At 52.4% G+C, this 12,771-nt stretch overlaps 1 protein-coding gene across 1 annotated transcript in view; it reads left to right on the top strand.

The window, feature by feature from the left end:
- Positions 1–11,494, top strand: part of MYO1D (myosin ID) — a 347,920-nt gene extending 336,426 nt beyond the window's left edge. Inside the window, exon 22 of the mRNA XM_081218208.1 lies at positions 9,368–11,494. Coding sequence (XP_081074334.1) covers positions 9,368–9,524 — 157 coding nt within the window. The 3' untranslated portion in view covers positions 9,525–11,494. The remainder of the gene's footprint in view (positions 1–9,367) is intronic.
- The last annotated feature ends 1,277 nt before the right edge of the window (positions 11,495–12,771 follow it).

Consider the following 12,771-nt stretch of genomic DNA (forward strand, 5'->3'; position numbering starts at 1 on the left):
TTTCCTGACGGACGACGGGTCCTTCTCTACCTGAGAGCTGAGCTTGCCCGACTTCCCCAGGTTCACCCATGTTTTGTCTGAGAAAGTCTCCCTGTGGCACTCGCGCTCAGGTGATGGGTTGGGGATAGAATTCTAGGTTGACGGTTCTTTTCCTTAAACCCTTTGACGAGTCTGTGTTTTCATTTTTTCCCCTCATATTTGATGAGAAAGCCTATTATTCCTTTGCAAGCAATGTCTCTTTTCGCTCTGGGTGTTCTTCAGGTTTGCTCTGCCTTTGGTGACTTGCAGAGGAAGAAAGCTTGAGGTTTCCGTGTTTTTACTGAAAAACCTTTGTGTGTCTGTATCTTCTCACGCCATGGTTCCGTGCCCTTCTGCCAGGCTGGGAGGCAGACTCCTGGTGGGCTTTCCTAGGCCGGGCAGCCTCATGCTGACCTCAGGCCTGGTGCCCTCGCAGTGGCCTGCACGTCCTGGGCTTGGCATCCGCTGGCCTCCCATCCCCTCCTTCCACCTGACGGCCGGAGGTTACCCCCCCTTCCCTGCAACCTCCACTTTGGTTTTAAATATTCTCTCTGGGGAGTTGTATTCACATCGGAGACACTTGTAAGCGGCCGGGAAAGCTTGTCAGCTCCGATCGTGCCGTTGGAAGCGGCACAGCACCATTGCCTGCTCAGAGCTTCGAGAGAACTGGGGACACAGGTGAACACCCAGCTCAGCCTGGGGGTGGGGGTGGGAGGCGGGCAGTTCTGGAAAGCTCCGGGGAATGACTGAAGAGGTTTCAGCAGGGGGACGACAGGATCTTCTTCGTGCCTTTGAATCTCTCTCTGATGACAATGTGGAGGACATGTTTGAAGCAGGGTGCGGGGCAAAGTGAAGACAGAGGAACGGGTTAGGAGGCTACGTTTGGAACCAGGAAAAAGGGGCTGAGGTTCTGGGCAGTGATGGTGGCAGCGGAGAGAGAACGAGAAAGTGAAATGAATAGAACTTGGTGCCCTGACCTGGGCGGAGGAGGGATCCAGGCTGATCCGGGCTTTCTGGCCTCCGTGATGGGTAGATGATGCCACCTCTCCCCGGGACAGGCTTGACAGGAGGAGGGAAGCAGTTTGGGGAAGGGGCCAAGAAGATGAGCTCAGTGTTGGACATAAGACTCAGCCGTCTGCGGCACATTCAGGGGATTTGTCTGGTCGGTGGCTGCACATATGTGCTTGGACCTCTTGCCGGGACAGGGGACACTGGGTGATGGTCTGTCATTGAAACCACAGCATGGGTGACACACTGTGGGAGAATGTACAAAATGAAAAGGACCAAAGGTAAAACGATATTTAGGGAGTGAGGAAACAGAAACATACTCCTGCAGGATTCTTGCTGCTTCTTGAGGTGTGGGTCTGACATGGCCCCTTCTGGAAGCCCACACCGGCCACCCACGCTTAGGTGGCCCCTGTGCGTATCTCGGTGTTTGTTAAACTTTGCCCATCCTCTCGGTGTTGACGGGTGCCTTGAGGTCGGGGCCTGCATCCCACCCATTTTGTGTTCACTCTCTCTGGACGAAGCCCACCTCATCGTGGGCGCTCGGTAAATACCCGCCAAGAGAAGGAGAGCGGGTGGGGAAGGGATGGGTGATGGGGGCCCAAGAGAGGAAAGCCCTGGGGGAAGGGGGTCCCTGACCGGAGGGCCAGGAGGGTTGGGGGATGGGCGGGGGTTCCGCCCACTGGGCCAGGAGCTGCGCCGGGGGCCTCGGGACGAAACGTGTTGCCTGCCTAGAACCATATAGTGACTGGAGTTTTATTTTCTAAATAAAAGTGGTGTCACCCCATCCCTCACCAGCTACAAACCCAGAGAGGACTCAGTAGGTCGGGAATGCGACGCCCCCCTCCTCAGGACTGCTGGCCTCTTAGACTCGCTCTAGAAGTGACTGTGGTCGAAGTGTCCATTCGACCCTGACAAAAACAGAAGTAGCCCTTCCTAAAGCAGGATTTTGAAAGAGCTGCCCTCTGTGATTTGACATGAACAGAGGGACTTACTTCTGGAAGGAAGCGAAACACACGGGGAACAGCTGCAGACATGGGGGGGGCACTGTCCTCAGGGAGAGCTGGAGACCCTGCCCTTGTGTCCCGGCAGCGTCCAGGTGGAGGGCCACCTGTCCTGATGACACTGGGGTTTATCGTGAAACACTCACTCCACGTATCACCCCTGGGAAAAGCATCTGTTTATGACCTGCCTGTGCTTGGTGCAACGCGAGCTTCCCCACACACACATCCTGTGACCAAACACAGAGAATGCTGCGTTAGTGCCGAAGTCTCTGGAACTGCTGGTTACTCCCCCAGAGGATCCGTGCACCGGGCCGCTGCACTTCACCTCACTCCCATCCCGGCTCCCTTTCAAGTGTTAGAGCTCCAGCGGGAAATGCCACTGGAATGCCATGGAGAAAAGAGGGTGGGCTCAAGTCCCAGGCTGCCAGGGGGTAAGAGTCTTCTGCTGACCAGGGGTCTGTACAGGAGGGGACATGTTCTGGGCTGCTTCAGCCCCTGGAGAGACTTGTGATGTCCCACCCTGTGCAGGACTTTTCAATGTGCGGCTGCACCGGGACGCCCGCGGATCCGGTCTTTCATTGACCCACAGATTTCTCTGATGAGGACTGGAGGAAACGGAAGCAAAGTAACTTGATCAAGGCCATTTGCCTGCAATGATAGCTTGGAGCAGATGAAACAAGATGAAAGTCCCCGAATTCCACAGTTTGCTGAGCCATTAAATCCTGTAACAGAAGATGGGGAGGAAAGCCCCTCCCCCTTGCAGCCAGCCAGCCTCCATCGCAGCTGTCACCCGCAGCTATAAAATCTGCTTTCTTTTCTTGAAAAAATAAGGAGGGTGCTCTGGTTCCGTAAAGGTTTCCAGTGTGTGAAGCACCAGCAGGAGATGTCACTGGACCCCCTGGAGTGTCCACTCCCTGTCTGCTGCTCGGGCCCTGCCACTGCTCTGGCTCCAAAATAGGCACAAGAAACCCCTCACTGGCCTTAAAACCATTTTGGTTTGAACTTAAAATGGGGAGAAAAAACATGGTTTGAGGGCAAGTTCTTATTTTTCCTTTAGATCAACCCATTTTAAAAAGATTATTGTGTGGACTTCCCTGGTGGTCCGGTGGTTAAGAATCCACCTTCCAATGCAGGGGACGTGGGTTTGATCCCTGGTCAGGGAACTAAGATCCCACATGCTGCAGGGCAACTAAGCCTGCACGCTCTAGAGCCCGCGCACCACAACTAGAGAGAAGCCCTCACGCCACAATGATAGATCCCACATGCCGCAACTAAGACTGGACGCAGCAAAAAAAAAAAAAATTTTTTTTAATTATTATAAAATACCCATAACTTAAAATTTACCATTAGTCACAGTTAGCACATTCACAGTGTTGTGCAACCGTCACCACTGTCTAGCTCCAGAATATTTTCATCCCCCCAAAAGGAAACACCCTGACTCCCCTGCTTTCTGTTTCTGTGGATTTGCCTATTCTGGACATCTCATATAAGTGGAATTACACACAGTATGTGGCTTTTTGTGTCTGGCTTCTTTCACTTAGCATAATGTGTTCAAGGTTCATCCGTGTTGTAGCAGATATCACTACTTCATTCCTTTTTATGGCTGAATAATATTTCACTGGATGGATAGAACACATTTTGTTTATCCCTTCATCAGTTGATAGATATTTGGGTTGTTTCTACCTTTTCTTTTTTTCTGAAGTATAGTTAATTTACAATGTTGTGTTAGTTTCAAGTGTACAGCAAAGTGATTCAGTTATATATATATATTTATTATTTTATATATATTTATTATGTATCATATATTATACATATATTATTTTCCAGATTCTTTTCCATTATAGGTTATTACAAGATGTTGAGTAGTGTTCTCTGTGCTATACAGTAGGTCCTTGTTGTTTACTTATTTTATATATAGTAGTGTGTATATGTTAATCCCAAACTCCTAATTTATCTGTCCCCCATTCCTCTATCCCCTTTGGGAACCATAAGTTTGTTTTCTATGTCTGTAAGTCTATTTCAGTTTTGTAACTAAGTTCATTTATATGATTTTTTTAGATTCCACATATAAGTGATATCACATGATATTTGTCTTTCTCTGGCTTACATCACTTAGTATGATAACCTCTAGGTCCATCCATGTTGCTGCAAATGGCATTATTTCATTCTTTTTATGGCCGAGTAGTATTCCACTGTATATATGTACCACATCTTCTTTATCCATTCATCAGTCAATGGACATTTGTGTTGCTTCCATGTAAATAGTGCTGCAGTGAACACTGGGTTCCATGTATCTTTTTGAATTATGTTTTTCTCTGGATATATGCCCAGGAGTGGAATGATACTATAAAACTCCTAGAGGAAAACATAGGCAGACACTCTTTAACATAAATCATAGCAATATCTTTTTGGATCTGTCTCCTAGAGTAATGGAAATAAAAACAAAAATAAATAAATGGGGTCTAACTAAACTTAAAAGTTTTTGCACAGCAAAGGAAACCATAAACAAAATGAAAGAACCTACAGTATGGGAGAAAATGTTTGCAAACGATGCTACCAACAAGGAATTAATCTCCGAAGTATACAAACAGCTCATGGAGCTTAATATTAAAAAAAAAAAAAAAGAAAGAAAACGCAATCAAAAGATGGGCAGAAGACCTAAACAGACATTTCTCCAAAGAAGACATACAGGGACTTCCCTGTGATTGATCCCAGTGATTAAGAATCCGCCCGCCAATGCAGGGGACATAGGTTCTAGCCCTGGTCCAGGAAGTTCCCACATGCAGAGGAATAGCTAAGCCCATGCACCACACTACTGAGCCTGGGTTCTAGAGCTTGCGAGCCACAACTACTGAGCCTGCGTGCTGCAACTACTGAAGTCCATGGGCCTAGAGCCCGTGCTCCGCAACGAGAGAAGCCACTGCAGTGAGGAGCCCATGCACCACAACGAAGTAGCCCCTGCTTGCTGCAACTAGAGAGAGCCCGCATGCAGCAATGAAGATCCAGTGCAGCCAAAAAATAAATTAATTAAAATTAAAATAATTTTGAAAAGACATACAGATGGCCAAAAGGCACATGAAAAGATGTGCTAATTATTAGAGAAATGCAAATCAAACCTACAATGAGGTATCACCTCATACCAGTCAGAATGGCCATCTTCAAAAGGTCTACAAATAATAAATGGTAGAGAGGATGTGGAGAAAAAGGAACCCTCCTACACTGTTGTTGGGAATGTAAATTGGTACAGCCACTATGGAGAACAGTATGGAGATTCCTTTAAAAACTAAAAATAGAGCTACCATATGACCATATATTGGGAGTTTTATAGTATCCAGTCTTACATTTAGGTCTTTAATCCTTTTTTTTTTTTTTTTTTTTTTTTGCGGTATGCGGGCCCCTCACTGTTGTGGCCTCTCCCGTTGCAGAGCACAGGCTTCAGACACGCAGGCTCAGCGGCCATGGCTCACGGGCCTAGCCTCTCTGCGGCATGTGGCATCTTCCTGGCCCGGGGCACGAACCTGTGTCCCCTGCATCAGCAGGCGGGCTCTCAACCACTGTGCCACCAGGGAAGCCCCATGGTCTTTAATCCATTTTGAGTTTATTTTTGTATATGGTATTAGAGAATGTTCTAATTTCATTCTTCTACACATAGGTGTCCAGTTTTCCTAGCACCACTTATTGAAGAGACTGTCTTTTCTCCATTGTGTATTCTAACCTCCTCTGTCATAGACTAAATTGACCATAAGTGTGTGGGTTTATTTCTGGGCTTTCTATCCTGTTCCATTGATCTATATTTCTGTTTTTGTGCTGGTACCATACTGTTTTGATTACTGTAGCTTTGTAGTATAGTCTGAAGTCAGGGAGCATGATTCCTCCAGCTCTGTTCTTCTTTCTCAAGATTGCTTTGGTTATTCAGGGTTTTTTGTGTTTCCATACAAATTTTAAATTCTGTGAACTAGAACAAATGAAAAATGCCATTGGTAATTTGATAGGGATTGCATTGAGTCTATAGATTGCCTTAGGTAGTACAGCCATTTTAACAGTATTGATTCTTCCAATCCAAGAACACAGTATATCTTTCCATTTGTTTGTGTGGCCTTCAGTTTCTTTCATCAGTGTCTTATAGTTTTCAGAGTACAGGTCTTTTGCCTCCTTAGGTGGCTTTATTCCTAGGTATTTTATTCTTTTTGATATGATTGTAAATGGGTTTGTTTCCTTAATTTCTCTTTCTGATATTTCACTGTTAGTGTATAGAAATGCAACAGATTTCTGTATATTAATTTTGTACTCAGCAACTTCACTGAATTCATTGATGAGCTCTAGTAGTTTTCTGGTAGCATCCTTAGGATTTTCCATGTTTAGTATCATGTCATCTGCAGACAGTGACAGTTTTACTTCTTTTCCAATTTGGGTTCCTATTATTTCTTTTTCTTCTCTAATTGCTGTGGCTAGGACTTCCAAAACTATGTTGAATAAAAGTGGTGAGAGTGGGCATCCTTGTCTTGTTCCTGATCTTGGAGGAAATGCTTTCAGCTTTTCACTATTGAGTATGATGTTAGCTGTAAGTTTGTCATATATGGCTTTTTTTGTTTTTTTTAATTTTTATTGGAGTATGGTTGCTTTACAATGTTGCATTAGCTTCCACTGCACAACAAAATCAATCACCCATACACATCCAGATATCCCCTCTCCCTTTTGGACTTCCTCCCATTTATATGGCCTTTATTAAGCTGAGGTATGTTCCCTCTATCCCCACTTTCTGAAGAGTTTTTATCATAAATGTGTGTTGAATTTTATCAAAAGCTTTTTCTGCATTGTTGTAAATAATGCTGCTATAAACATCCCTGTACAAGTTTTTGTTTGAACACCTGTTTTCACTTCTTTTGGGTATATATCCAGGAGTGGAATTGCTGGGTCATGTGGTAATTCTGTGTTTGACTTATTGAGGAAGCAAACTCAACCCACGTTGTCTTACTTTGTTGTCTGCTGATGGCAGTGTGGACGGCACCAGCCGGAGGCTGCTTAGCTGCCTAGCTCTTCAGAGCAGAAAGCCAGTTCTTCTTCCTGCCCTCAACACATGGAACCACTCGCCCCCCTCTCTTCTGCCCAGATCCCACGGCAGCCCCACGGAGACAGGCAGGGAATCAGGGCAGGGCCACTCAGGGCTGCGGTGCTGGGGCTCTGCTTGCTCCAGGCCAGCAAGAGGGCCAGGATGAGGGTCGAAGGACCCCTCACCCAGATCACGAGCTGTGCATCCACCCCCAGGGCAGCATGGCTCCCGCAGGAATGGAGAGGTGCCCGAGTCACTGCCTCCAATGGGCTCTGCTATTTTTATGTCCAAGTCTGGTTAAAAATAGCCATCCTAAGCCAAGGTTTTAGCTGCAGCTGACAAGACATTAAGCATCAGATACCTAATGTCCACGAGAGATAACCATGGGTCTCTTCCTGTGTTCATTTTCTGTTTCTACAAGATGTTTAACAAGAAAGGGGGCTTCCCTGGTGGCGCAGTGGTTGAGAATCCACCTGCCAATGCTGGGGACACAGGTTCGAGCCCTGGCCCAGTAGGATCCCACATGCCACAGAGCAACTAAGCCCGTGTGCCACAACTACTGAGCCTGTGCTCTAGACCCCGTGTGCCACAACTACGGAAGCCTGCGTGCCTAAAGCCTGTGCTCCATAACAAGAGAAGCCACCGCAATGAGAAGCCCGCACACCGCAACGAAGCATAGCTCCCGCTCGCTGCAACTAGAGGAAGCCAGGGCACAGCAATGAAGACCCAACGCAGCCAAAAATAAATAAATAAATAAATAAATAAATAGATAGATAGATAGATAGATAAATAAATAAATATTTTAAAAAAAGAAAGCAGGGGCCTCCCTGGTGGCGCAGTGGTTGAGAGTCCGCCTGCCGATGCAGGGGATACGGGTTCGTGCCCCGGTCTGGGAGGATCCCATATGCCGCGGAGCGGCTGGGCCCGTGAGCCATGGCCGCTGGGCCTGCGCATCCGGAGCCTGTGCTCCGCAACGGGAGAGGCCACAACAGTGAGAGGCCCGCATACCGCAAAAAGAAAAAGAAAAAAAAAAAAAAAAAGAAAGCAGGTAGGAAACAGCCATGAGGAAAGCCCCTAACAACACCTCCATCCCTGACCCCGGGCGCTCCAACAAAGCCCAGCCCAGTGTTCTGGGCACTCAGAGGCCAAGAGCGTCACTGCCCGCGGGCCCCCTTCCTGCAGAAAGTGGGTCTGAGTGATGGTGCCCCCCAGGCCAGCCGGTGCCTGGGCAGTGCCTCCCTGCCCCCCTGGGCCAGGCGGGCGGAAGCACAGTTGTGCCGGCCGGCCCCCCCTGCCGTCCAACCCTTGGCATCCCCTGTCCAACGCCGAGAGCAACAGCCATCCAGGGAGCCCGGCCCGCCCGCCCCCAGCGCCGCCCTGGAGAAATGAAGGCGTTCAGAGCACAGGGAGCAGGCAGGGCCTTCTCCTCTCACCTCCCAGCGTGGAGAGCGCTGATGAGGCACGAGGTGCAGCGCGGGACTGTGCCGGCCGCTGAGTCTCCCAGCTCTTCCATCCGCGGCATCTGAAGTGCGTTCAGTGCCCGGCCAGGCGCCTGAGGACGGGCGCTGCTCCTCCCCAGCAGGTGCGCAGCCACCCCGCGGGCACTCGGCACTCCGGGCCCTCCGACTGCTCAGCAGGTGGGAAGAAGCCCCGCTGGGCCAGCAGGGCCGCGTGGCTCCCGGGCAGGGGAACGCGCTCCTGCCCCGCACGCTGCCGGCCACACAGGTAGAAGCACCGCTGACCCTCCCTCCCACCTTCCCGGCCTCCAGAAAGCTGACGTCAGACCGGTTCTAACAGCGGGACCCGCGACAGGCAGGGCGGAGCCGGGACTCATAGAAGACATTTCTCTCATCGTCGTCATAGTCGGGTACCATGTGCGGGGAAGAGTCTCCACTTATCCCTGGACGCAACGCCCCCAGGGCTCCGTGTTGCCATCGGAGAGAACTGATAAACTGTCCTCAGAGCCCCGTGCTGTGACATCCCCCCGCTGACATCTAAAGCCCAGTGCCTGGTCCTCAGCCTCAGACCAGAGGGCGGTGGCCGTGGCCGCACCGCGGCTCTCTGCCCTGTGCTGCCCCACACGCGGGTTCTCAGGAGCCCGGCAGCGCCTGAACCTCGGGCCCTGGCTCCCCCCTGGCTTTGGCTCGGGACCGCAGCCCAGCACCATCTCTCCCGTCCTCATCCTCTCTGTGCCCTGGCCTGGAGACACCTGTGAGGCCCAGGGGCTGCCGGGGAGACTCCCCCACCTGGGCCCCCTGCTAACCGCCTGTCTTCTTTTCGGTCCTTCCAGTGAGAAGCGCCACCTTCAAGTCAACGTCACCAACCCTGTGCAATGCAGCCTGCACGGGAAGAAGTGCACCGTCTCCGTGGAGACGCGGCTCAACCAGCCGCAGCCCGACTTCACCAAGAACCGCTCGGGCTTCATCCTCAGCGTGCCGGGCAACTGATGCGCAGGGAGGTGGGGCCGCCCAAAGCCCGCCCGCTAGGCTCCACGCTGGGAGGGGCCCCCGCCTCCCCTGCGGCCCCTCCCCGAGGCCCACCCCCAGCTTTCTGCCTTCGGCCTCCATCTTCCTCGGTCCCAACTGTCCGCAGACCCCTCAGCAAACCAAAGACCCCGTGTCCTGCCCAGCCCCTAGCCACCACCCCCCCACCCCCGACTACAGCTCCCCTGCAGTCAGAGAAGGCCGCCCGCTGCCAGGCCAGGTCAGCCTGCCTGACCCCGTGACCAGCAGCTGGCCCTGCAAGGCGAGGGCTTGGGGAGCCCGGATGCAGTTTCTGGCCAAAGCCACGCCCCCGGGTCGGGGGAGGTTTGGGGGAGATGAGCTGGGGAGGGGGCCCTGCTGTCTTCCTGGGCCCAGCTGCCCTCTCCCCAGGGTGATGGCAGCCCCATGCCCTGGCTCGGGGAGCTTCTCAGAGCTCCTCGTGGACCCCCTCCCCGCCAGCAGCCAGCCAAGACCACCAGGTGAGCAGGTTCACCTGTAGGGCCAGCCCCTCAGCCCAGGAGCCAAGGGCCGGCAGTCTGTCCTGCCCAGAGCCTGTCCCCAGCCCCGTGGCCACCTCCCCAGAGAGCGCAGCGCAGGGGATGCTCCAGGGATCGTCTTACTTAACCGCACAGCCTGGGCCGTGCTTGTCTTGCACTTATTTTGCAGTTTGCTCATCAGATATCATGTCTGCTGTGCCCACACTCGTGTCAGGAATGCTAATTAATAAAATAGAAGGGGGGTGGGGAGCAGGGGAGCCCTCCGGGGCTTGGAAGTCGCCCCTCCAAACACCTGCCTCACACTCGTGGAGAACCAGGACTGGGGTGGGAGGGTCTGAGCCCCAGGAACGTGGGGAAGTGGAGCGACAGGAACAGCGCGGGGGTCCTGGCGCTGCAGGCCAGGCCAGGAGAGCCGCCGCCTTGCCAGTCCCTGCCCAGCAGAGAGCGCGTGTGCTCCAGATGCTTCCGGGACCACCCTCCTCTGGGCCTCAGCCGAGGAGGATGCCACACACCCCTGGGCAGCCCGGGCCTCCCGGCCTGGAGCCTTAGAAAAAGGAAAGACTCAGGCACCCCCTGTGGTCAGGGGGCTGAGGGTGAGCCCACGCCCCCCAGGAGGAGCCGGGCAGGATGTCAGAGAGGGACGTGCTGACGTTTTCTCCGCTTTCTGCCACAGAGGCTCCCCCTGCCACCCCGACCCCACAAAGCATACCAGGTGCCACCTCCTGTGCCTGCCACGGCCCCCTGGCCGGCTCCCAGGTGGTCCCAGCAGCTTGGTCTCGCGGCTGCCCCACCCCTGCTTCCCAGGGCTCGAGCACATTCTCACCCCGTGCAGTGCACAGCAAAGAGTCCCGCTGGCATCCTGGCCTTGGAAACCCATTCATCCTCCAAGCCTGGTCAGCTGCCCGCACGGGACCCCGTTCAGCAGCGCCCATAGCTTCGCCAATCGCCTTGACACTATCGATCCATCTTAACTGGAACATCACCTCTCCTTCCCACTCGTTTCCCCAAACTTGTTGCTTTACTAGATACATGGAAACGTATGTTTTAGACACACCAAAAAGAACATGCCAAACGAGTGCCGTTCAGAGGCTGGAGAGGACGGGGTCCGGAGTCCTGCCCTCCCACCTTTTGGTGTCGCCTCTGGTCCCTGAGCCCTCAGCCAGAGCACCGCCGCCGTCCACAAGCACTTTTTCATGATGTCCTACAAGAAGTCACAGTGTGTGGCAACTAAAGAAAGAATTTCGGGTGTGATCACAGTGCTGAGGGGAAAGCAGGAGGACACAGTGATTGTATGCAATGAAGTGTTTCTCTTGATTTAATTAAATGCAGTTTTATGGTTTGGTGCGTATATTCCTATTTTCCATTAAATTAACTTTATTTCTAAAGCATATTTTGATTTATCATCAAGAGCAATAAAGCATTAAATCTTACTTTAAAGGTGTTCTGCTTTTTGAATTGAAAACTGTATCTACAGTTGTGAAATTTTGGCTTCTATAAACTCAACTGTTATCCCAGAGGATGGAAGGGAGCATTAAACACAAATCAGGTAAAAATGGAGGATAGTTTACGTGGGGCTGTTGATGAAAAGTATTCAATAGTGAGTGAGAAGCTGGGGGGAGGCGGAGCCAGGAGGCGGACAGGCAGTGGAGTTAAATCCAAACACTTTCTCCCACCATTTTGAGGCCTGGGCACTAGACCCGAAGCTCATTGCTTTCGTTTACTGAAATCGAAGCACGTATAGAATAAAGGCAAGGCTGGGATCTCCAGGGCTGCAGTTCGAGAAGAGGTCTGAGTGAGTCGTGGCTGGTCAGCCTCTCCCCGAGCCCTCAGGTTGGGGTCGGGGAGCTGCAGGCAAGCAAGGCCCTGCGGGGAGATGGGGCATCCCCAGCACCCAAGGGCCCCGCAGCCAGAGGATGCTACCGGGTTCCCCGTCACTGGCGGGACGGAGCCCGCAGTGATGGCTTCTGACTCAGACAAAGGAGGTGCCCTGATCACAAGGCTGACAGCTTCCAAGGTGCCACCTGAGCAGGTTCAACGCACCCCGCCCCCAGGCCCAGGGCAGCTCCAGCCAGCGGGGCACAGGGCCAGGGGGGTTGGGGGGGGACCAAGTCCAAAACGCCAGGTCTCAGCGGCTCAAGGGTGGTGGCGTGAGTGGGCACAGACCGCTGGCAGTACAACGGTAGGGGGACCCACCCTTGCCACAATTAGGGGCTAGGGTGGCTGCTTATCTGGGAGCCCCTGGGTTGGAGTTCTCTCTTTCAGAAACCTGCACAGAGCTAGGCTGGTGGGGTTGAGCCACATAGACCCCTGCTGGCCTGGGAGCCTCCGGGCCGCGGACCATGAGCAGAGCCAGGCCCAGGACACCCGGAGCAGCAGCCTTAGTGCCCAGCCGGGTGCCCTGCAGGACCCGCTGAGCCAGCCCTCACCGGGCCCTCTGGCTGGAGGTCCTGGTCACCCAGCTCCGCCAAGCCAAGGGAGCCTTTGGAGAGCAACTCCTGAGAAACCAGAGTTGATTTAACCTGTGCTTCTTTCTTAATCACCTTAACATGAGGCGCTTGTTAAGGCCTCTCCCCTAACCCTCCCTCCTCCCATACTCCCCTCCCCCACAATGCAATCCAATTATGTCTTGAGCGCAGGAATCATTTGTAAGAGGGGCCCCCAGCCTGCTCCTGAAGGATGTGCCCACAGAAAAGGTCTATGTAATGGATGGTCAG

The sequence above is a fragment of the Mesoplodon bidens genome (assembly GCF_964165515.1).
Source record: "Mesoplodon bidens genome assembly, chromosome: 19".
Classification (NCBI taxonomy): domain Eukaryota; kingdom Metazoa; phylum Chordata; class Mammalia; order Artiodactyla; family Ziphiidae; genus Mesoplodon; species Mesoplodon bidens.